At 38.1% G+C, this 26,081-nt stretch overlaps 1 protein-coding gene across 1 annotated transcript in view; it reads right to left on the bottom strand.

Annotated features, from left to right (window-relative positions):
- Positions 1-2,142: 2,142 nt before the first annotated feature.
- The window catches only part of col9a2.S (collagen, type IX, alpha 2 S homeolog), a 46,812-nt gene continuing 22,873 nt past the window's right edge, over positions 2,143-26,081 (bottom strand). Inside the window, exons 11-32 of the mRNA XM_018249579.2 lie at positions 22,052-22,108; positions 21,744-21,797; positions 20,950-21,003; positions 19,814-19,867; positions 17,598-17,651; positions 17,204-17,257; positions 14,382-14,435; positions 14,205-14,258; positions 13,904-13,957; positions 13,725-13,769; positions 13,450-13,503; positions 13,253-13,306; positions 11,893-11,946; positions 10,773-10,844; positions 9,427-9,462; positions 9,019-9,063; positions 8,768-8,800; positions 8,220-8,366; positions 6,771-6,825; positions 6,082-6,270; positions 5,770-5,847; positions 2,143-4,639 (exon numbers count right to left, since the gene is read on the bottom strand). Coding sequence (XP_018105068.1) covers positions 4,443-4,639; positions 5,770-5,847; positions 6,082-6,270; positions 6,771-6,825; positions 8,220-8,366; positions 8,768-8,800; positions 9,019-9,063; positions 9,427-9,462; positions 10,773-10,844; positions 11,893-11,946; positions 13,253-13,306; positions 13,450-13,503; positions 13,725-13,769; positions 13,904-13,957; positions 14,205-14,258; positions 14,382-14,435; positions 17,204-17,257; positions 17,598-17,651; positions 19,814-19,867; positions 20,950-21,003; positions 21,744-21,797; positions 22,052-22,108 — 1,548 coding nt within the window. The 3' untranslated portion in view covers positions 2,143-4,442. The remainder of the gene's footprint in view (positions 4,640-5,769; positions 5,848-6,081; positions 6,271-6,770; positions 6,826-8,219; positions 8,367-8,767; positions 8,801-9,018; positions 9,064-9,426; positions 9,463-10,772; positions 10,845-11,892; positions 11,947-13,252; positions 13,307-13,449; positions 13,504-13,724; positions 13,770-13,903; positions 13,958-14,204; positions 14,259-14,381; positions 14,436-17,203; positions 17,258-17,597; positions 17,652-19,813; positions 19,868-20,949; positions 21,004-21,743; positions 21,798-22,051; positions 22,109-26,081) is intronic.

Raw genomic sequence — 26,081 nt, 5'->3', positions numbered from 1 at the left:
GATCGACATGATAAAAAAAAAATATGTGGAAATATGTGGAGTCAGCAAACGTTGTAATAAAATATTTATGAATCTGGGAGATAACATTGCAGTCTTCACGGAGGGTAAAAAAAAAAACATTAAAATAAAAACAATTTTTAAGCAGTAGTTGACCTACAAGTTAGATTTTAGTATGTTATAGATTGGCAGATCCTTTCCATTTTTTCAAGTGGTCTTCATTTTTTATTTCTTATAATTTTTTAATTGTTTGCCTTCGTCTTCTGACTCTTTTAAGCTCTCAAAAGGCCGTCATTCAAAAATGTTGCACTGGGAGGCTATAATTTTATTGTTATTGCTACTTTTTATTCCTTATCTTTCTATTCAGGCCCTTACCTACAATATTTATATTCCAGTCTCTCATTAAAACCATTTCCTGGCTGCTAGGGTAATGTTGAAATTCCAAACTGGAGAGCGGCTAAAGAAAATGCTAAATGATTCAAAACCGCAAGAAAAGAAAATGTTAAGACCAATTGCAAATTGTCTCAGAATAACAATCTCGCCATCATACCAGTAACATCAATTTCTTTTTTTAAAAAAAAAAAAACGTCTTTATTAAGAAATAACTTACCGAAACTCCGCTTGCGCTCCTCTTCAGAAAAGGCGATCCGGCGATCCGTCGTGCATCTCTCAATTTCTCCTTGCCTTCCTTATAGGAGATAGCCAGAGAGGAGCACAAGCGGAGTTTCGGTAAGTTATTTCTTATTAAAGACTTAGCGATTTCAAAGTTTAATTTGACTTTGTGGTTTTTTTTTTCCGTTGTATATTAATGAATTTAATAAAAAAAATATTTGATGTTACTAGTCCTTTAAGGTGACCAATCCTTTAAAACTGGGTTGGTGGGTTAAATTGGGAGTAGAGGATTTCAGAAAAGAAAGGCTGAAATCAGGAAGTGTATATGTGTTAGGATCAGAAGGGTAATTTTCACAACCAGAATTCCACTTAAGTTTGGCTGTGGAATTTCCGCCCTTAAAGGAACAGTAACACAAAAAATTTTTTAAGTGGTTTAAAGGAATGACAAAGTAATGTACTGTTACTCTGCGCTGGTAAAACTGGTGTGCTTGCTTCAGAAACTCAACTATAGTGTATTATGTAAACAAGCTGCTGTATAACCATGGAGGCAGCCATTCAAATACACAATACACAGTAATTACAGATAAGTTCTGAGTAATTCCATTGAATACTACAAAACTTAACTGTTATCTGCTGTGTATCCTATGCCTTTTTCAGCATTGAATGGCTGCCCCCATGGCACCGATCTGTGTTTTAAAAAGAAAACTTCAACAATGAGACCTGATGTACTGTGCAGAAGATTTTGGTTAACGTTCTCCAGGGTTTTCCAGCCCAGCAAGGCTCCTGCCTATAGCTATTTGATAATCAGTGGTGAAAAGGCACAAATCAAAAGCCTCAGGACCTGAACAGGAAGATACTGAAAAATGTATTGGCATCTTTGTTAACATTTACAGGAAATACTGAATGATACCTTACTCTGATCCTTTTTCTGGGCAGTAAAAGGACCCCTGTGGTCCGAAACATGTAGTGCCATGAATCTCTAAATAATTCACAAAGAAATTGAACCTGTCTCTTCTTCAGTGGATTTTCATTATTACTGATTGAAGAAGCTGACTTCTTATCATTATAAAAATGCCTCCTGAAGAAAAACAAACTGTCAAAAAAGTCTCATGCCCAGCATCAATATAATTGATCAGTTTGGTAAATATTACCTACATTGAACCCAGAGTTTGTATCATGTATCACTATCTTCAGTAGAGAGGATTACAATCTGCCTTTAAGAAAAAACCCCAGACAAGTCAATCTTCTGCTCTCATCCAGCTATTTCTGTCTAAAGTACAACAAACAAAGACTCCCATATATAGCCCCCCCCCCCAACTTCATTGGTGTCTGACTAAAGAGGAGCTATTCTATTCCTAATTTGCTGTGTGGTACAAGTGTTTATTGGTGTAACAGTGATGACAAAGGTTGAAACTGTCAAAATGATGAATGAATTTTGTGTATTTTGTGTTTTAATTGGGTAGTTAATGTACTTATACACACAAGCATATTTCCCTGCCATTCAAATTAAAACACACGAATGTCAAAAAAAACTACACCCCAACTCTTCTTTATTATTCCAATTTACTCAAATAAACTTTTTTTTTTTTTGGTACTCATTTAAAAAATAATCATTTACACAGTTTTACATGGGGAGGAACATGAACTGGTTCTGCAGGGGGTCTTGGCACTGCTGCTCATTGGGGCTGTTGTACATTATCACAAATATGGGAAATATTAAGCATTTTGGCTTGCAAAAAATACAAACATACTTAAATTACAATTTAACAAACCAAAAATATCTTCAGAAACTTCTAAATTGCAATTTGTTTAAACTAGTAAGTAGAGACTAAACTGAGGTAAATTTGCGTAATGTTCATTTTTTTCATTACAATTGATTCCTATTCACAAAACTGCAAGATTTGTGTTACTAGTGAAACAGATCACTCACCACTTGCCATCCCATAAAGCACCGATACCAAGGGCATGAAGTCTTTAATGTTCCTCTCACCTCCCTGAACACATCCACCAATCACACCTCTTAACTCCTTCCAAAAGAGACAACACAGTATATACACATATATCTCATAAATACATGATGTTTATCTGTAAAACACAACCTATAACACAAATAATACCTACTATCTTTCCAGAAAGGGTAACAGGCTTCTCAACATACTTCTCAGTGTTAAAACAGTGATGTGAAGAGCAATGGACTTAGACTCAAAGTATACACAGACACAAGTTATATATTTAGCACCATTTAAACATATAGCAAAAACAAAAGTAGACACCTTGCACATAGACATTAAGGAAACATACAGTACTAACTTTCATATTCAGATGGCCATTTGTGTTCAGCCAAACTGCCTGATTATCTGGGCATGCATGTCACCTCATTCATCAATTGTGCCATCCTATCACATTGCAGCTGATCTGCCCACACTGAATCAGCCCAAATGAAGGGAACGATAGCATATGGGCAACCCCACGTATGTAATTGTACCCTTTGATCCACTTGAGCGCTGTACTGTACACACATGTGAAGTGAGGCAACTTGCAGATTCTACATTTCCAGACGCAAAGGACAATAATTAGCCAATAATAATTACTTTTTGCAGAATTAAGAGGAAAACACGACATTACACAAACATGAAAGTGTCAGCTTTCCTATTAATAATACTACATGGAACATATAGATAATACATACCTGTTTTTGTTATCATTAATAATCATACATGCCTTTCACAGTTACAAGCTGCATCTAACAATGGCACACATACCATGAACACACAGTTTATACACAGACAGAGCAGACACACACATACTGTTTACACAGAGAACAATGTACCTTTAAAAAGGCCTCATTTATCTGTGTTCAGCCAATGTTATGGATGAAAAACATGCTACCCTTAGTGAAGGTATATTTCATAGGTATTAAAAGAACAGCAGCACCGAGTGGTCAAAATAGATTGTGCAGCTCTAGTAATGTTTACAGAAAAGCAAGATGATAACTTTGACTCATTATAAAACTTCTATTTATGTTTATATATCACTCCTGCTATCACTGTAATCCTGTTATATTAAACTGAAAGTTTATCAAGTAGGAACTTCAGGGACCTTTTCGGTGTAATGTATTTTTCAATTGGAATAAACTTTCTGGTAGTAATATAAATAGAGGCCTTTAATGCCAAAAAGACACAAAATGCCATTTACAATTTTTACGATTATATATTTTGGCCTGCAATGGACTCCATGTTCAGTCAGATCCCCACAATGTATAATTTGATGTATTTCTCCCCTGACCTGTCCAGTATTAAAGTTAACATGACACTCATAACACATTACTATTCATTTCTTGCTGTTTCCTACAAGTGAAGGAAGAAGCCATAACTGCTGAAGAGATTTAGAAATACATTCCCTGCTCTTCAGGGAAAACACACAATATTGCTTGATATCAGGCATGTTAGTTGGTGTCGCTTGCTAGTTTAGAAAGTTTACAGCTAGCAGGTGATCCCCTGTTGACGCTAGTTTGTGTACATCTTCACAGTGGAAATAGAATTAAGAGGTGGGTCTTGATAACCAAAAATGTGGAGAAGGGTAAAATGGCATGTGGTGACTGAGACTGTTTCACTGGAAACTTCAGAACCTCTTATTCTTGCTTCCTCCCATGGCCGTGCCAGAGCTTTTTTATTTTTTAGGTCCTGCAAACCCCTTGTAAATGAAAGGACCACGTCGGGGAAGCATGGTGTATTTGGAGAACTAGTCCCTGCAGTAAGTACAGGTTTATTTCCATAATATTCTCAGTTTGTCTCCAAGGTTCTTTAAGAGAATTTGACGGGGAAGTGGATTCTTTAACCCTTGACGGTGCCTGGTTCAGTCAGAGATGCTGGAGCATAAGCAGAGGCTGCCAAACATGCTGCTGCCTCACAGAACCCTGGGAGACCTGCTGGTCCAGGGAGCCCAGGTCTTCCAGGCTCTCCTGATGACCCTTGTGGACCTCTCTCTCCATCTTTTCCATTAATAGCATGACCAGGAATGCCAGGGAGACCTGAAGGACAAGCATTTGAATTAATAATCTGTGAGCTATGAGAATAGGTGTTAACATGATTAAAAAGGTACATATCCCAAGCTATATTTATTTCATATATCCAATTCATTTTTACTAAACTGAAAGTGGGCGGTAGGTGACATATTCTGAGACTCAGGATTGCATAGAATTTTTCAGGGTGACATGTATGAGGGTTACTATTCCACACTGTCTCTCCTGGTGTTACTGTTCCTTTCTTAAAGGAACAGTAACACCAAATGTTTTAAAATTATGATAATATCATGCAGTGTTGCCCTGCACTGTTAAAACTGATCTGTTTGCTTCAGAGACACTACTATAGTTCATATAAACAAGCTGCTGTGTAGCAATGGTGGAAATTGAAAAAAGGCTATATGGCACAGGTTAAATAGTGGATAACAGATAACACCATTATGTTCTACAGAGCTTATCTACTATCTGCTGTGTAACCTGAGCCTTTTCTCCTTTGAATGGCTGTCCCCATTGCTACACAGCAGCTTATTTATATAAACTATAGTAGGGTTTCTGAAGCAAACACATCAGCTTTACCAGTGTAGGGCAACACTGCATTATATTTTTATTACTTTAAAACACTTTAATTTTTTGATGTTACTGTTCCTTTAAAATTGTTAAAAAAAATGCTATTTCTGGATTTTGGATTGACAAAAAATAAGTACATTTCCAGGACTCAACTAATGCAACTGCTACAAATAAAATGCAATGCTAGATTATCATGCTACTCCTAATGCTTAGGTAAAATTCCAGCTAATAGGATGGACATGTTAAGAGTTATTCTATTGCTCATTACCTAGTACATGTACTATGCTGACATCAGATGTTAGCCTCAAAATCCACAAAAAGTGATGTGTCTGACCCATACCCTGAATGGGAAAAAGTTTTCCCTAGCTTAAAAGTTAGATGCATAATGGTTTTCCATTTATATTTTGATATGGGGCTACTGGTTCAAGGCCAAACCATTATATACTAAATATCATGTACAATAACTCCTTTTCACTGGGATTCTGCTGCCATTAATTAAACCCTAATATATGACTGTGTTATCTCTTTACTAGGTAAAAAAAATGCAAGTTCAAAGCAAATCTGAATTTCACCTGGAATTCCAGGAGGTCCAGGTAAACCTTGGTGCCCACGTCCTGTCTCTCCTCGGTCACCTTTTTCTCCCCTCTTGCCTGCAATGAGAAAGGAATGTTACTGGCCTTGATCTGGGAGTAACATACATATTAACAGAATTAACAGAATAAGCCACAATAACTATATATATTTATAACTTCATGGGGCTCCTTTATGGCCACAGGTGCAGTAAGCAAAGTGCAATTTTGTGAACATAATACAATTATAATAGCAGTTAAATGTTAATATCTTTGCACATGACTTGTATTTCACTCTCCTCAAGTTACACTTACCTTTGGGCCCTGTGTTTCCAACCTGGCCCATTACACCCACAATGCCTGGAATACCACGTGGACCAACGTGTCCATGTGGGCCTTGTTCTCCTGGTGGTCCTGGTGGGCCAGGTGGTCCAGGGGGTCCCATGACACCAGCTCCACCAATGGCTGCACGCTTAGCACTGACAGCAACAGCTGCAAGATTTTCTGTGTGGCAAAGATAAAGCTTGAGTTAAGCAAGTGATAGTGTTATAGCGCTGAAGATGCTCAAGGCAGTGTTTACTAATACAAAAAAATCTAAAACTACCCAATCTTATACAAGTTATTCTGTAAAATCTGAGCTAGCTATACACAATACAATATATATTGGATTTTATTAATACCGAACTATTACTATGTACTATTCCTAAACAGAAAAATCACTGCTCTGAGCCATAGAACTTAGAAATCCTCTGTATATTCCTGAAGAACCATTCTATACACAACAATGCATAATTACATAACTGACTACACCTCACTACTCCCAAAAACACAGCTGGAGATCCAGTCTTTTGCCACAATCTAATATAATTCATGACTTCAGCAGTTAATGTGTTTCTTCATTCTGCACAATGTTATCTTCAAATCTCCATACTACCCAGCAGCCAATTCATGTCACTGAATTAGCACAGTATCCCACTGCTTGATTATTATTTATTATATCTTACCCTGCAACATTTTCAAAACCACTTCTACAATGTGCTGGTCACTAGCATCCCGGCCCTGAAGATGGAAAAAAGTAAAGGATCAATGTTAAATGATATTTGTGCACCCAAAGCATAACTATATGTACTGTATGCTACATAGAATAACCCCTCCCAGCTACACACATAAAACATATTGATCCCCTCAAGTGTCTAGTTTTGGAGTAGATGGCACTATAACAATGTAAAAATGTAATATGCTTTAACTCCCATATTGTATCTGAGTTACAAGCCATTGCTTGGTTAAGTTGAACAATTATTTAACCACTTTCACTGCCTTTTAATAGCCTTGTAAACTATAGTAGGGGCTATATTATCTTTTACTGTATAATCTACAAGAGCAATTATGGGCACACTGAGTGAGCAACACCGAGAGCATAGATTTGGTTATATAGTTAGAGCAGCAACAATAGTAGCTCTGATAGGAAATGCTATTAAAGTAAACAGTGCCTGTCAATTCTGTTATCTATTTTAGTATTAAAAAGTGCATTCTTAAGTATGAATGTATTGCTCTACATTACAATGTAGCTTACAGTTATTTGAAGTGCAACGGTGGTCATATATGGGCACTGCTGATTTGGGTCTTATAGGGCAGAGACACATGCTCAGATTCGGGGAGATTAATCTCCTCTTCTTCAGGGTGACTAATCTCCCCAAACTGCCTCCCGCCGGCTAGAATCTAAATCGCAGACGGATGGTACTCGGAGCACTTTGTTTTCCGGAGACGCCCGAAGTTTCCTCATGAGGCAACTTCAGAAAATGAAGTGCACTAGAATGTAAATCGCCGGCAGGAAGCAGTTCGTGGAGATAAGTCGCCCCGAAGAAGAGGAGATTTGTCCCTGGGCGACTAATCTCTCCTAATTTGAGTGTATGTTTCTGCCCCTATGCCGATTTGGCAGCTTATCTGGCCTTATATCAGCCAGATTTCAATCGGGCAGGTTTGATTTTCCCATTAGACAGAGGACCACATTGTTTAGTTGATGTAGTCCTGATTCTGATGGCTCCTATTCCCGCAGTTACAATCTGGTTGTTTAACCCGTGGTCCATCGGCGATTAAGACCGATTTTGCCCACCTTGGGTGGTCACCAAACAACGTGTATGCCCAGCCAGTCTAAACAGTCAAAGGCCCTTTAAGATTTGCCATTAGGGTGATGGGACACGTAGATATAATGTAAAATACCGGAGGGAAACCATATACATTTCTTTATTTTATCTGAGGTTCCCTTGAAATGTGTGTTTTTTTACTTGGGATTTCCATTATTTGCCAGTGGGCAAGCATTTTCAGTAGAGGAGATGGCTAAGTAGAGCAGGTGACTAATCTCCACATGTGCCATAGCCCTAACAGTAACAATGGCAATGTTAAAGATAGGTATCTAATTCACTGTATTCTCTTATCTATAGATAGAGATTTACCGGCACTCCTTGACTTCCTGGCATCCCTGGAACACCTCTCTCACCGTTGTGTCCTCTTCTCCCTGGTAGTCCAGGAAGGCCTTGTATTCCGGGCATACCTGGGTCTCCAGTTGGCCCAGTGTAACCAAGTTCTCCAGGTACACCTTGCTAGGGGTAGATACAGAGAAGGTCAAAGCTGTAGACCATTATAATTACTGGGGAAAAGGATTATGACAATGCCATGATGAAAAATACTATAATCTAACCTAATCCTAGCCCTCATAACACAGAGCAACTAATCAGTCAATCACCCAATGCATGGCCATAAGTATTATCTCCTGGCTTGTTCTCTGCTAGGTGATCTGTGACCTGGTACTGCAGCCTTCTGCCTTCACTTTGATTCTACAGAGGCATGGTATAGGAATTCACTTTCTTTGTACTGAAGTCTGCATATTCCAGTCTCATGTTCAAAAATCAATGTGATTGTTATTGTTTCTTCCTGATGTTTTTTGTATTTGTAAACCGACATTAAGAATAAATAAGTGTACAAGAAATAGTAATATGCTTACCTGTCCCTTTGGTCCTGGTTCCCCAGATTCACCCTAAACATGAATGTTTTAGTTAGTAATTCCCATAAAAACAGAGGAGCATAGGGGACACAATATTGTATCACTATCCAATGAATCTGATATTATTTTAAAGATATGGCAGGTACACCCAAAATGCACTTTATTTTTTTTATTTGCAGCATGTGATTTGTTTGCATGAAGGGTAAAAAGTATTTCCTATAATTGCACTATAAATAATTCTGTCTTCTCACCTTCTCTCCATTGTCACCAGCCAATCCTTCAACTCCTGGATCTCCCTATAATAAAGCATTTAATTATAAGAAGAATATACAGTGGTATAAAATGGTAGTCCCATTATACAAGCATGTGCATATCTTATAGTTGGATATAGAATGTACTTACATCTTCTGTGTTATCAGTCAGTATGTTTTTTTATATTATTCACTGACCTGTGATGTACTTAATTCCAAGATGCAATGTTTTGTTCCAGTCACAGAAACCCATATCAGCCCATCGACAGTTATCATTTACAGGTCTGCTTCTTGAAAGCATACATCTGACACATCATATATCTTGTTGCTATGGTTACTATCACTGGAGCAATCTTTGCATCTTTCATTACAAGTCACCACAGTGCGAACAAGATGCAGTTTACTTACCACGTCTCCTTTTCCTCCAACTTTTCCAGGGAAACCCTAAAACATCAGAGAGAACATTTAGCTGATTGCAGTTCACATTCTTGTTTACTGGTAAAGAAGTGTATTAAACCTGGATAGTGCCGTTCATTGCAACCCTTTTCTGCCTGGATGCAAGAGTTATATTTAAATAATGCCAACCACTCACTGGCAATCTTACTAGTGTCAGGGTGCATTACAATTTTATTCCCCATAAATTATCGATGTTATTCATGCATCTGCTGCAGTCAATGCACCAGCCTGGTTGTGGTGACAGTTCTGCAATATTTGGAAGGCTGTAAGTTCCTCTGCCCTACAAGTAAAACACCATTCAAACAATGTGACGCATGTAGGGATTTTCATATAAAGGGTATTTATTTTGAACTGATAGGAAATTGTCATTATTTTTCATTTTATACTATGTATGGAGAGACTAAATAATTGCCTAGGAGTTATCATGATATGCGACATGGTATCATAAATCAATGTATTATCCCCACTAAACAGGTAGTGCTAAATGGCAGATTGGCAAGAGAATGAGTAGAAAACAAAAAAATTAGTTGTCCAATGCTCTTAACATCTGCTCCAGTCAAGGTAAAAGATGCCAGTGGAAGTGATTGTGTCTTAGCCAGATGATGTTTGGGAGCATAGGCATAACAATATTACTGCAATTTGCCGTTTGTTGTTATAGAAAATCAGTTCTGTGCTTATGCCACTAGTTATTTAGCAACACATCTTTTCAATGAATAGGAGAAGAGAAATGATTCACAATAGCAGAACATTTTCAGAAGATGAACAACACCTGCTATCCTACACGGAATGCAGCAACATGATGCTGACTCTGAATGGCCTGGGTTGGCTCAAACTCTTCATGTTTCAATATCACAACCTTTTTGAATTACACTGGTTGATACATGGTAGTCTTTAAACCAATCTTAAGTGGGCTCATTATACTGAATTGTATGCTTTCTTGTTCAAATACAGGTGAGCTGTGCAGCAGGTCCGGACTGAGAATTAAAATAGGCCCTGGCATTTCAGGTACACAGAGGCCCAATCAGCCCACACAAAGGCCCAAACAGCCCCCACCAGCCCACTAAATACTGACTTTCTATGGCACCTTATAGCAGCCCCTCTGGCATTTGCCAGAACCCACAGATTGCCAGTCCAGGCCTGCTGTGCAGGTCTGGGAGTTCTAGTACAATATGTGTTTAGCAGGTCAAGTTTATTTTTGTTTTAATGGGGGCAGAAATGGAAACTTTCTTCTGTATATCCAGTCTTCTACATGACTTTTATCAAAGATTAAATTAATTTGAAGACTTCTCTGTTCTTACCTTGCTTCCTTTTACTCCAGGAAGCCCCTGGGGACCTGGGATACCGGGAGGGCCCTGTTCACCCTTTGTACCCTGGAAAGTAAAACTAAAGGTTACTTGGACTATTCTATGCCTTTTCAGAGTAAACAAAAGGCAGAGAAGGCTCAAAGGTTGTGCCAATACCTGAGAGAAGTAATGATACAGGTCCACCACCTTAGTGGATCAAAGCAAATGAAGCATACATCCCCAAATGTTTTGCATGTATATATTACGCATTTTAGCATATTTATTTGTGAATTGTAGCAGGCATGTATAGTGTTAATACACTAACTATATAGAAAGAAGAAAACATACATAGTGCACTACCAATGATAAATAAAACATAAAGTGCTGTGACCAATGTAAGTGAGGTACAGAAAAACACCAATGTTCATAAACTCTTTGAGGTACAATTAAATAGTGAGGGAGATACGGACCAGAGCAGAACTGGTTTTAAGGTACATTGGTGTTACTCTATGAAGAAAGAAACTTACTTTTCCTAAAAAATATGGATTATCCAACATTTATCTATCCCAGAAGTGCCTTAAAATATACTGATTCTACAGAATAAGTTCCCAGGCATTTCACCACCTTCTGGGCAGCACCAAAAAATGCAAAAATATTGCATAGAAACTGTAAAACAATACAACACTGTGGGTGGATTATCACAGGTTTCTGATTAGTGAAATATATTTTGAAAACAGACCCGCTGGAACAAGTACAAGTACCCATAAAGTCAATTTAAACTCTTGGTACTGGACCAAATATGAATGGCCAATGTTCCCACACATTTGTTCCCTAATCCTGAAATTTAAACATTACTAATTTCATGCATCAACTAAATGTATCGTGTGCCTATATGTGTTAGTAAGAATCAGTCTGTGTACGCCATATATTAATTATGTTCATATACAGACATACGAACATCTTGTAAAATTTACCCTGATCTGCATCGGTGTATTTCATGGACAGCTACATTACTGTTTACCCACACATAAAAAAAGTCAATGTAAACATTTAGATTCATAAACTGTCAATATATGCACACACAATGATGAATTCAACACTTACAATATTTGTACACATGGTTGACAGTACTTACATCTTTCCCTTGAAGTCCAACTGGTCCAACTGGTCCTCTCTCACCACGATCTCCCTGCAAATAGCACACTTTGAGTATAATTAACTACATTTCCAAGGATACAAAAAGTCAGAATCACTTGCCATCAGGCAACAGTCCTGCCCCCCCCCCCCAAAAAAAACTCTGTAATTTGAGGGACAAGCTCAAGAATGTTTTAAGGAGTAATAGTAATATTTTCATTAAAAAATATGCATTTGCAGCATAGCTTTACAAAAGAAATCTGAGACACAATGGTACCTGACAGCAACAGCAATGCCCAGTATAAAAAGTGATTCTGAGAACCAAGAGCTTAAGGTCTACAGATAAATTATTATTAACATTATTTATATGTATTTATATAGTGCCAACGTATTGCATAGCACTGTAAAGTAAATGTGATTATACAACTAAATCACATGAATTATATCCATAGAACAGGATCAGCTATACTTTCCACCGTGTATAAATCTACTATTGGTATATACATAGAACATATGGAGTTAAATACATCACAATCAATAACGGTACAAAAGGTGAGGAAAGGCCCTATGTATAGGCATACACTCTAAAGGGAAGGGAGTAATACACAAGGTGTGGGATTGGGCAAGATCGAATTAAGTGGGTGAGAAATGTGGTACTGTAAGTGGTGTTGCTTTTGGTAGTTAAGCAGAGTGAGGGTAGGCTTCTCAAAAGAAGTGCGTTTTAAGAGATTTCTTGAAAGCAGAAAGATTGGGAGAAAGTCGGACAGACCGTGGGAGAGAGTTTCAGAGCAGGGGTGCAGCCCTTGCAAAGTCTTGAATGTGAGCATGTGAGGAGGTAATGAGAGAAGAGTTGAGTAGCAGGTCAGTAGAGGAGCGTAGTAAGCGGTTGGGTGAGTATATAGAGATGAGCTCAGAGATGTAGGGTGGGGCAGAGTTATGAAGTGCTTTGAAAGTCAGTGTCATTAATTTGAATTTGATTCTGAAAGATAACGGAAGCCAGTGCAGGGATTGACAGAATGGCGAGGCAGAGGAGGAGCGGTTGCTGAGGTGTATGAGCCTTGCAGCAGTGTTCATTATGGACTGGAAAGGTGACAGTCTCTGGAGGGGAAGGCCAATAAAAAGAGAGTTACAGTAGTCTAGACGTGATATGATGAGAGAGTGAATAAGAATTTTGGCAGCATCTTTGGTGATAAATGATCGTATTTTGGATATGTTCCTTAGGTGGAAGTGACATGGTTCCTGGGTAGTGGGGGTGATAGTGGAATTGTTAACTATGATGGACACTTCCGGGATGTTACTGGTGTTAGTTGGAGGAAAGAGAACCATTTCAGTTTTAGAGAGCTACTGTAACAGTCATTTACCTTGGAGCCTGCAATACCTCTGGGGCCAGCTTCTCCAGGTGCTCCTCTCTCTCCCTGAAACACAAAAAATATTTTTCTCAATTAGAAACATTCCAAAACAAACTTTCAAAATACTGAACAGAAAACGAAAGTATATTGCAAAATAGTTAAAACAAAATGTGAAATTATCTATAGGAGAAAAAAAGGATTTTACTAACCTGCTTCCCAGGTGAACCGGAAAATCCTGGCTCTCCCCGAGAGCCTGGTTCGCCCTACAGCAAAGTTACCAAAAGATAAGAACATTCTTGTGACAATATTTATTGCACAGGTCAGATCAGTATGCTTTTATATAAACTAAAACTTACAGCCCTCTGAATACAGCCGTGATGCACTCTACTACTGGTGGCATAATATGATTATTTAACTGTTTTTTTTTATGCATAAAATAAGCAGTTCTTCTATGAGTTGATATAGATTTTTGTAGTAAACATACCTTTTCACCAACAGCGCCCTTAGTTCCAGGTTGGCCAGGCAAACCCTTAAAAATGTAGAAAAGAAAATAAGTTGATTTATGATCAATACAACAATGTTTAATTGTGCAAGATCTATAATTATATTTTCAAGAAGTAAAAAAGGCCATCTGTCAGATACACAGACAAATAAAATACGTACAGCTAATCCTTGGTGACCAGGACCACCAGGTGTTCCATTTTGGCCAGGACTACCCTAATGACAGAAAGAAGTAGCAAAATGACAAACATTCTACAGTATCAAACTTAAAATAATAATAATAATAATAATAATAATAATAATAATAAAACAATGAAAAGATTTAGAAAATGAAACAGTTACAGCAAGATGGTATAATGGGATATGCAGATTTGAAGAAGAGGTCAGGAGAGCCCAAAAGGAGCTTACAGACTGAGAATTGTGTCAAAAAACCCTAAAAGTTACATTTTATAGTGGCAGTTACCTTCAGTCCTGCAAGGCCAGGGGTACCATCTTTACCATCAATTCCAGGAAGGCCCTGCAAGACAAATTCACAGAATCGTTTTTGCATTTAATTATACATATCCTAGCTCTACTTTCCACTTTGGATCAAAGTTTAGTTTATGAACTTAATTTCATTTAAACACATTTGGGAACTTACACTGTTGCCTTTTGGACCGATGGCTCCAATCTGTCCAATGACACCACGCGCTCCCTAAAATAAAAGATGGAGAATTTAGTGGCAGGTATAGGAGATGTGGATTAATGATTAGTGTACCTGATTTATGGCTCTTGAATAACTTTAATATAACTCTCATCATCCTTTTGCCAGTAGCACAACACCAATTCAGTTCCTATGACCATGAATGATAGTTCCACAGAATAAAGTCATGGGAAGCATGTAGAACATTATCAAAATTATATATGATGCATATGATGTTTAACACTGCCTTTTTTATAAAGACAAATCCAAGTAATAAATTGTGAATACATGGTTTAACTCTGTAGTTTTGACCAGATGTATTTGTTCGAGATTCAAATAGGCTGGCAAAAAATATGTTATTTTATATAGGCAAAGTTCCATATAAAAATGTGAAGACCACGCAACAGCATTATGAATGACATGGAAGCCTTGATGTCCTTTTATGGGCCAGAGCTCAGCTAAAAGAACTCAAACTAGAAATTTGGCTGGCGACTGGGGTGCAGCACAGAAGGGAGTGCATAGACTGTTAATGTAACTTGCTCTGGGACCTTAGAGGGCCACAAGGGCATAAATAATTAGAGCTTTTACCATTGATTGAAAAAAAAAAATTAACAAAATATTGCCAAGTTTCAATTTAACATGTAGGAATACAGGGCTAGCCAGTGGGTGGGATTAAAGGGGTTGAGTTAACTTTTAGTATGATGTAAATTATGATATTCTAAGACAGTTTACAATTGGTTTTCGTGTTTTATTATATGTGGTTTTTTTGTGGGTGCTTTGTGTTCAGCACCTCTTGCAATTGCAAATAACCCTGCAACCATGCACTGATTTGAATAAGAGATTGGAATAGGAATAGGAGAGGGCCTGAATAGAAAGATGAGTAATAAAAAAAAAGCATTAACAATACATTTGTAGCCTTACAGAGCATTTGATTTTTAAATGGGCTCAGTGACCCCATTTGAAAGCTGGGAAAAGTCAAAATAAGGCAAATCCTTAAAAAAACTATAAGAAATAAAAAAAGAAGACCAGTTGAAAATTTGCTTATTTTAGAATTGGCTATTCTAAAACATACTACAGTAAAAGTTAACTTAAAGGTGAACTACCCATTTAGGAAATTGTGGTCACCGGAGACATAGGTGTTTATAGGGCAATGATGAGGAGACCCCCCACCTAAAGTTTCAACGTGGCTTATGAACATCTATCTATATCCCTGGTTGGTGGATAATTTATGATAAATCAATTATCCGAAAGTAAGTATGATTTAGTTTGCTTATAATAAAAATATTGGATTATTACAAAAAAGAACAGCCACACTGCTGAACTACCGCATATGGTAATAAGCTACTAATGCATCACCAACAAATGATTTCATACTGAGAGACAGAAATCAATGACTAGTAGAACATGGAGTGAGGATACATAGCATTTTAGTAACTTTAAATAGGAAAAAATCTGAATGTAGCTACATAATAATCTAGTGGTAGCAAGAGACAAAATACTGTGACATAATAAATGTGGTGCTTAACAGACAATGTTTTTTCCCTTAATGTTCTAGTCTTTATTGGGTTTCTTATTTGTATTCAGCTGTGTGAAGCCATAACTTTTATTTTTTATTCTTGTTATTCCACTCTTTTTATCTTAGCAGGACATCTAGTGATCAAAAATGGCTTTGCAGAGTCCTGGAGGATGTTTGATGTGCAGGCAAATTCATATCTAAAAGAGTAAAAACACACAAACACTTTTGCCACTGCATCCTTTAATTGTAAAGAAAAGATGCCTGGTAACGTCAGTAATAATCAGTTCCAGCATCGTACAGGCAATAGTTGCAGTCAAATTTTAAAGAATGTGTTTGCATTATATGAGACAGAGTGTTTCGGTCACAGCAGGTATCATACAGTGTAAAAACTCCCATAGAGTAAATTACTGGTAAAAGGAGCAAATTAAGGTTACTGTATATGGATCAGTCCAATACAATGATAAGAGTAATGTAACAAAAATAATAGGGTGCCAGGGGGCTATATAGAAGGAGAGGATTTCTCACATAAAGCCCCATGTCCTAATAAAAAGAACTCACTTCATAACTACTGCCTGTTTACATTTTGAGAAGCTTGCATTGTTTTTTGAAATAATATACTGATAAAAGGACAAATGTCAGACTCATCATTACTTACATAAACCTGGGGGTAAGCTATAATCATTAACAACATTTCAATAAGCAAGCAATGACCTGTACTAGATAATATGTGATATCTTTATCTACCTTTGCAAATATAAAAAGTTTATTGCATACCAAAAAAGGCAAGCTTGAATTATATTGTGGTAAAGTGTCTCTCCCTTGGTGTAGTTATAAATGGGGTGCGTACTATATCCATTTTCAAGTAGTTGATAGAAAAAAGTGGCAAAATACTGGCCTATCCCTCTCACATGCAATATTGCTTCAACTGGGAAATGTGAGAACAAAGCACTGGGCCTGATGTCCCATTTAGTCACTATATTCTTCACTATATTCTTGATTGCAATTGGTATATGGGGTTCCCTTTCAAATGCTAATCAATGCTACCTGGACCAAAAATCAGATTAAATGTAATCATTCTTCACAGTGACAAGATATAAGGAGTGTGGTTTGGCAGGATTAGTGATTTATTGAGCTTATGCAAGAAACAGTTTCTCAAAATGCTCAAACCAATTTCTTATTCATACACTTTCACAGGATATACAATATACTTTCAGTTACACGCCTAATCACTGGGCACAAGATCATATAGGTTAAACACACTCACCCGGTCTCCTTTTTTACCTGGGGGTCCAGGAGGCCCCTTTGGACCCTCTTCACCCTGAAAAACACAGAAAGAGTTAAGGTGATACCTCAAATAGGTTTATGCTCATGACTCCATGCTTAGAACCACCGAAACATTTAATTAAAGCTAAAGCAATGAGTGGGCACTTTTATGAGGATTCAGGAATCTGTACATCAAGCAAGGGTGAAACCTAGAACTGTCACAAAAAATTACACTGCTACTTGTCTTTTTCTACAATGCACCTGTGTTGCAGTCTCTGCAAGCCTTGTAGAATCTATAAGGTATATTATGCAGGTTTGAAAATAATCATTAAATGCTGAAGTTACATCATGTTTATTCCTTACTATAGCTAAATCTAACCTATACCTAAACTTACCGGCTTTCCTGCAGCTCCAACTGATCCAATCATTCCTTTGTATCCAACAGGGCCCTGAGAAATGTATAGAGAATGAGTATCACACTATAAACAAATATGTATATATAAGGGATAACTGGGAGAACAATCTTAATTGGAAGGAGGGATGCACCATACTGATGAAAAATTAAGCAAATTTATTCAGTGGGAGGTACACCCCCATCCCCAGTGCATTTGACTTCCCTTGTTTCTTAATGTAATTAACCTACAGAATTTTTAACTCTACCTGCAGAAATGTTTAGATCACCCTATATTTCTGGTAGTATTACATATTTAATAATAAAAAAAAATTTGTGGCTGTATTCATGTTAGTTACAGTGATGGGTGTACCAATGAAAAGTGACCCATAGAAATTTCTTTAAAAATGCTGCATTTTTCTTTTACTATGTACCTACTGCACCCAAAGTGCAAAAAGCTTGTGCATTTTATGTGCTCAGGTATGGGCACATCAGGGGACACCCCTATAAAGCAATGCAGTGCTGGGAGTATTCTTTGTGCTGTGTACCTAAATTCGCACCAGGTTTTGCTGAAAAGAAACCAATTTTTAAAATCTGATTTATTTGATTAAAATGGACTCGATGGAAGACTGCCTTTCCATTATTTATAGCTTTCTGGATAACTGCTTTCCGGATAATGGGTCCTCCCACCTGTACTTACAATGTTTCCATGTTTACATCAACTAGATTTATCAATTTAGAACAGTTTACAGAGTCGGCGACACCCCCCCCCCACCCGAGCTGTTTCAGAAAGTTATAACATGGTAAAAAAAATGTATTTTAATTTTAGAAAAATTGCCACAACTATAGATTAGAAAGTAATTGAAATTTTGTTTTATTTATTTTTAATTTTATTTATATAGTGAAATATCTGAAAACAACTAAACTGAAAAAAGTGTTGGAAGGTAAACAAACCCTTTAAGTACACAGCTCCCTTGTGCAATGCGTGTACCTGCCACAGGTTCGGAAATGCTCTGTCATGGTTAGTAAGCCACTGTGTGTCTAATGTACTTAAAAGGTGAGATATATATCTAAATATAAGTATATATTTATATTTTAATACTTGCAAAATTGTTAATGACATTATTGGGCAGATTTGTCAAGGGTAGAAGTAAAAATTATGGCCAAAACTGTCACTTAAGACTAGGAAATTATTAAAATTTGATTCAAGGTTTTTGTTGAGATTTATCATACACTGGACCTTTAAGAACTCAAATTCAACTATTCACCACCAAGTCAATGGGAGACATCCTGGGATCAATTTGGAGTTGTTTGCAGCCTTCCTGACATTCAATTTTATTTCGGAGAAAAAACTCGAATCAAGTTTTTAAAAGGGCCAGATTCAGTTTGAAAATGTATCTCACGGTTTATCATTTGAAAACACTACTGATGTCTATATGAAAATCTGGAATTGAATTTGGAGGTAAGTGGCCCTAAGTTCAATGTATGGGATGCACCCCCATGTACATGGAACTAACACCTGACTTGAGAATGTGTTAAATCCAGGTTTCCCTTAGGATGTTGTGCCAACTGACTTGCGTCTATTGAATGACATGTTCCTTTCATTATTAATGCTGCATGCATTGATATAATAGAAGTGATACCATTCAAAATGAGAAGAACTTGCCCTGCAATATTTGTTAGTAAATGGTGCATAAGTTGTGGGACACTAGTTTGCAACACTGTAATTCTGGGAAGAACACAGCATTGTGATTTGAAAACATGGAGATTTATATCCATTTTTTGTGCTTTAGATCTCATTTTCATTTGTAAATGTAATAAAAATAGGTGCAAAGCACCATGTTCCCTAAATACCTTTGAGGAACAATTTTCTTTGCATTTAATGGCAGCTTGGCAGGTGCAACTTGCACAGCTTGGTATAGCACATGAGCATCCCCTTGGAGGCTCCTTCATTCATTGGAGTGCTGGAGTCCTGTGCTTAATACCTGCCTAGTTCAGATGTGAAATACAGAGTTCCTTGTTGCTGTACCAAGTGCACCACCCATCAGGTAGCCTAGCATAGTCATGATAAATGGCCCAGATGGCAAATCCACTGTTCAGTGGCTAAAGATGCTGGGAAATCACTGATCTAGAAATCACTCTCTTAGTTTTATATGCTGAGGTGTATATTGACTCTCATTTAGCTTCATGATGTACATTTCCATACTTTCATTTACTTACGGTTTCACCCTTAGGTCCTTCCAATCCTGGGAAGCCACGGATTCCCTGAGGGCCCTGTATAGTATAAGAGAGCAAATTTACATTCTGCAACCACTGAAAATGCCTTTTCCCCAAAATCATCTGATATTGGCTATAAGGTAATCACAATGAGAAAAAATATTTAGAAAATTGCTTTCAAAAGTGCATTATCAGGAATGTGTTTAATAAACATATTTCAGTGATAATTTAAAATTCTTGTCTGAAATTTAGAATTTCATACAAAACCAAGTTATCAACAATTTGTCTTGCTGACATTAAACAGGTTTATCTATCATAAGTTTTCAGATCATTTTTATGTATGTGAGGTTCTGCTGTTATTATCCATTCATACCTTAAGACATAATGCTGTAGTAGATAGGCCTATTACTGGAAATGATAGTGGGTCTGTCACCCAGATATAAAAAGCCACATAATAAACGCCCTTTTAAAATTCTTTTTTTATTAAAACATCTATACCTGTTATAAATTCTCAGCTATCAATAATTTATGTCCTGCCCCTCCTCTATGCCTTCTATGCACTTTCTGGATTTTGCTGCACTCTTTACATTCTACCTCCCGCCTCAACATCTAATTTTGTAACCAGTTCATGGATATGTGTACCAAGTGCCCCATTCTGGTGCAAAAACAAGATTTTGGCATGATATAAAGCATGCCTTAATAACAATGTCCACAACATGGCTCCTGCCTGCTTGATGTGATTGTTAATTCCAAGATTGAAAGAAACAAGATTATAGTAATTTATATAGTATAAGTGAAGTTTAGTTTTCCTGACTAACATCATAAAATAGGATTTGGAATTATTTCTTAGGATGGCAGGTCCCCTTAAAGAATCTAATTGGAAATGGGGTACCAGTGAAACATAAGGTTTCATTCCCTATGTGACATCCAATTTACTACGGCAGATTTACCAGCCACCAATGAATGATTTTTGAAATATCACCTTTAATTTGAGGAAAGAAAATAGAACATTATCAGTATTTGATAGCTTATGTTATTCTATGTTAAGTCTCCTGATTACAGCAGAGTTCCTGACAAATGTTTAGATGTAAATATAATGAGGATTTTTGTGTGTGCCTGTGGATTTATTTGTATATTACCGGTGGTCCTGGAATTCCTTGCTCTCCAGAAATCCCAACATCTCCCTTTTGACCCTGAAGACAAAGAATAAGAAACACAGCTTAATGAGCATGGATTTGTAGTACTGTACACTTATTTTTTACTAATAGAAAGCTGCAATTAATAAATGAGACTAAATTTACTATTACAATTTTAATAAACAATTGCCACTTCTGTTTGCCACTGATCACTTCTATCAATGCAGCTTATCTGGAGTGCAGACATCCCCATTTTATCTTGATATAAAATGTATCAACCAATATTTACCTTTATCTAGAAAATCATAAATATTCTTGTGGCATACAGTCATAACAGAGACCATATATTTACAGTGCAGAGAATAATTAGCACTAGTAAAAGATTCTGGTCTAGCATTATAGCATATGTTTTATCCAAAAAATGTGTCTGGTTTTACAGTATTATAACCCTTAAACATTTTTTGTTGCTTTTATTTTTATTCTTTGAAAAAGCAAGCGAATAAATGTTTTCATATGTGTGCTCAAATGTCAGTTTACACAATGATGTTAGTATAATACAAAATGGAACGATAAAACAAAGAAAGAATTGTGAAAAAAACAAAACAAAAAATAAGAATAACATTTTGAGGCTTGATAAAGGGCTCAGTGGAGCCCGGAACATTACCCTTAATTTATATGCATATGGGCTAATTAAACCACAGATTCATTTTTCACTATTATCAGAGTGCTACTGGTTTTATATCACATGTCATATCTGCTGACAAATGTGTACAATCAGCATCCCATATTATACTTACTGTGCCCCCCTGTGATCCTGATTCTCCCAATGGACCTGGACGACCCTTATGCCCCTGAAAGAAAAAATAAATTGATTAGAAATGTATTTTAATTATTAGATTTTATGGTTATCTTTCATTAATTGTCATACGCATGGAAAAAAGTTAAAGGCAAAAATAAAATGAATACCAGTCAGTATCTTAAAGAAGTGAAGAAGTTGGATATACCCTACCCTGTGTTACTGAAACAATTTTTTAAATATTGTTTATAAAAAAATCTTTAATATGATCAATATGAATGTACATTTTCCAATACTGGCCATACTTACCTTCACCCCCTGAAGTCCTTGTGGTCCTTTAGGTCCTCCTGGGCAATTTGTAGGACACTTCAGCATAAAGGGAAAATGACAAGAGTAGATTACTATGGATTACTATCATAGAGAACATTATTTTACACACTGAAAAACTAAATAGGCTGTTAAACAAATAAGACATTCAGCCCTTAAAGATACCATTGAGTGCATTTTTGATGGAGATAAGGCTCTTACTGTGCTTTATGACAGAACTGCTCCTGATGTGATACATGCATATATTTCTAACGAAAGACAGATTTGATAAATAAAAAACTGTGTCCCATGGCAGAAGAACCATTTATGTGTTGCATGTATATATCTGTTTAAATGGATAATACACTCCATACTGTGAAAGAAAAGCCCAGAAGTCGCCAAACTATTCACTCACTATATAAAATCATTCCCCACACACTGACTGCCTTCATACTGTTCACCGGACTATGATATAGGTATACTGGAACCAAGTCAGAAATCTGTTTCAACGTGATAAATTCTTGGAATTGATATCGGAAATATTTTGGAAATTTTACGTAGAAATTGCTGCCAATAACAGTAAATGGCAGGAAAATGTGTATTTGAGACCTGGAAAAAGGAAAACTGCAAGACAATTAAAGCTGTTTTACAGATCTTTGATAGATCTGCTCTGTACTATAGAATTGTCCTTTAGATAATTATTCCCCAAAGTGCACTTCTCAAGCAAAATTATTATAAACACAGGTATCTTCTGAAGGACAGTACTTAGACCCTAAGAAATGCAGACCACAATGAAAGAAAATTCATTGTGGTGTTCATGGGAATATGGGGCAGATGCGGTTAATGAAATGGGGAGAAGGGTAAGTAAGCTGTGCTGATATTGATTACATATACTGTAAGCAATATTGTTTAAGGGTTTTTTTTTTATCAAAATCCGAATTATTCTGATTATTTTATTAAAAAAAGTCAGACCAAACGATTATCCACTATTTGACCTTATTTATTATTTTCCCTAAAAGCCTGAATTTTTCAGATTTTTGCTCAAAAAGCCCGAAATATTCAGATAGTCAGTCAATAGTCAGACCACTATACACTTTCAGTGCTTTTGATTTGTTTCAGAAATGCAAGAACTGTACATGCTGAATTGAAAGTTAGGTTGGTGAAAGAAGCAAAGTGCAAGCATTGTTACCCAAAACTGAGGGGAAGGAGTTGGCAGCATTATTAATGTGGATGAGAATTGGATAGGCATGACTACTGGGTCCCCAGAGAATGGTTCAGTGTCTTCTCTTTAAGCGGTAAGTTGAAAATAGCTAGTTATATGTGTATGTTTATGATTGGTATTTTGAGTTGGTGGGACTGGCGGAGTGTCCCCCCACATAAAAGTCTGCCTTCTGTGACTGATTATCTTGTGTAAGGTTTAATAAGTATCAGTACAGTACTGAGATTAACTGTCACCGGCATTGTTTACACCTCAAAATAAGTGTGTAAACTCCTACATTGTTCACACCTGTAACTCTATTGTTCACACCTCTAAACTCAGACCCAGACTGTTCACCTGTACACATCTCATACAAACTGCTGGAAGGGCAACAGCATTGGGTCCCCTATGCTCACTATGTGTGCCATCCTCTGCCTGTCCTATGTTCTCTGACTGTGTTTGACATACTTTGCCTGCCCTATGTTCCCTGTGTGTGCCATATTCTGCCTTCCCTATGCTCCCTGTGTGTGCCATAATCTGCCTGTCATATGCTCCCTGTGTGTGTCATACTCTGCCTGCCCTATGCTCCCTGTGTGTGCCACAATCTGCCTGTCCTATGCTCCCTGTGTGTACCATACTCTGCCTGCCCTATGCCCCCTGTGTGTGTCATACTCTGCCTTCCCTATGTTCCCTGTGTGCCATAATCTGCCTGTTCTATGCGCCCTGTGTGCAACATACTCTGCCTGCCCTATGCTCCCTGTGTGTGTCATACTTTGCCTTCCCTATACTCCCTGTGTGGGCCATACTCTGCCTGCCCTACGCAACCTGTGGGATGTGAGCCTGATAGGGTTTGTTCTGGGGATTTGTTAGCATTTGGAAATTGTTGTTAGGGGCCCCTAGCGTGTTTAATCATATGCTATCCAGAGGGGAGGAGGAGGCATATGGATTTAAGGGTATGTTTTAATGTGACTTACATTTTTCACATATGAGTGATAAGTGATATCCCTGCAGTGAGCACCAACCGTTTGATATTTTGGTGTGCTACCACAATTAATGTGGGTTTTGTCTTTACATTTCTTTTGGCAACATGTGTGTGTTTAAAGTAGGTGTGGTTTAAAGTAGGTGTGGTTTAAAAACAGGGAGTGTTCAAAACTGGCTTCTATCATCGGCCCTCCACCAAATAGGCCAGAAAACCATTGAAGTTGGACAGCACTAGTATAAATGCATAAATCTGAGGAGTATAGATTTTAATTTATTTAATGTGCTGTCACAAACTTTTCAGCTTCTGTTGGGGAGCTAAAGCTGATTCTGTAATAATTTATATTAGAAATTATCAACGAGTTCATGGCCATATTAAAAAAACAAGCATATGTGCTATGGCATATACAGGTTAATTCCACAAGCAGCAAGCATAGAACAGGAACTAATGCGAAAGAGTCCAACTTTCGATGGAATGGTGTAATGGAATCTACCTCGGCTTCTCAAGATGGCGTCCAAGATGGCGACCGCCTACCTCACCACATGGCTCTTGCTGGACACAGGTCTATGACCTCACCTCCCTCCCATTCCGGGATTGGTTGTCGGCGACGGAACGGACGCCGGCGTCAGAATCGGGCGCCGGCGTCAAGGCGTCAGCGTGGGGACGCTGGCGTCTGCGTCTGACGCAAGCGCGTCAAAAATTGGCGCCAACCCTGGGACTACTTAAACTCACTTCCCCTTCCACTCCTTGCCCAACTATAGGTTCCTGTTACTGAGTTCCTGGGTGTTATTTACTATATTGATTACTTGTGTACCGATTCCTGCCTGTCTTACGATTCCGCTTGTCTTCTGCCTGGTCTGACCTTTTTGCCTGTATTCTGACGATTCTTTGGATTAAACCCTCTTGTACCTCGAACCTGGTCTGGTCTCCTCTTTGGTCTACACTATTACTGTGCCTTCGGGCCCGTTACAGTATAGTTGGGCCATGGACCCTTCGGAGGAGACTCCAGCTCCACCTGATGTCGGTGGCGCCATCCGCGGTTTGGCTTCCCGCATGCAGTCATACGAAGCTCAGCAGTCGCACTTCGGTCAGGCTCTAGAAGCTATCCTGGACAAGCTGTCGGCATTATCACCTGTGGCCCCGGTCCCTGTGGCCGTTCCTGCAAGCCCACTCCAACCATCGGAGCCTCGCATTCCTGCGCCTCCCCTCTACAGTGGCGACCCTGATGCATGCAGAGGTTTCGTCAACCAGTGCGAGATCCAGTTCGCCCTGCTGCCAGGTCAGTTTGCATCCGAACAGGCTAAAGTGGGGTACATCATTGCTCGCCTGCAGGGGAAGGCTTTGGAGTGGGCATCACCTTTGTGGGAGAAGAGGGACCCTTTGATTGACGACGCCAGGGCCTTCATCCGTGAACTACGGGTCGTTTTCGATGCCCCTGGTCGAGCTATGTCATCCTCGGCTCGCTTGTTCCAGATCCAGCAAGGCACTCGCTCTGTTCCTGAGTACGCAATCGAGTTCCGCACACTAGTGGCGGAGACCACCTGGAACAATGATGGATACCATGCCGCCTTCTACAACGGCCTAGCCATGCGTATCAAAAACGACCTGGTCTCCCGGGAAATTCCTTCTCGGTGGGAGGATCTGGTGGCGCTGGCCGTAAAGGTTGACACCCGACAGAGGGAATTTCAAGTCGAGCTCAACAGAGAGCGTTCGAAGAAGTTTCCCCGGTTCCAATCCACACTGGCTCCCCGCTTCCAGAGACCCCTACTCTTCAACCCAGCTACTGCTTCTCCCTCTCCTACTCCTGCGGCTTCTGCTTCCTCTGCTCCATCTTCTGAGGAACCCATGCAGATAGG

Source organism: Xenopus laevis, chromosome 2S (assembly GCF_017654675.1).
Source record: "Xenopus laevis strain J_2021 chromosome 2S, Xenopus_laevis_v10.1, whole genome shotgun sequence".
In the NCBI taxonomy this organism is placed as follows: Eukaryota; Metazoa; Chordata; class Amphibia; order Anura; family Pipidae; genus Xenopus; species Xenopus laevis.
The sequence above is the reverse complement of the archived record's forward strand: the minus strand, read 5'-3'. Positions and strand labels throughout refer to the sequence as shown.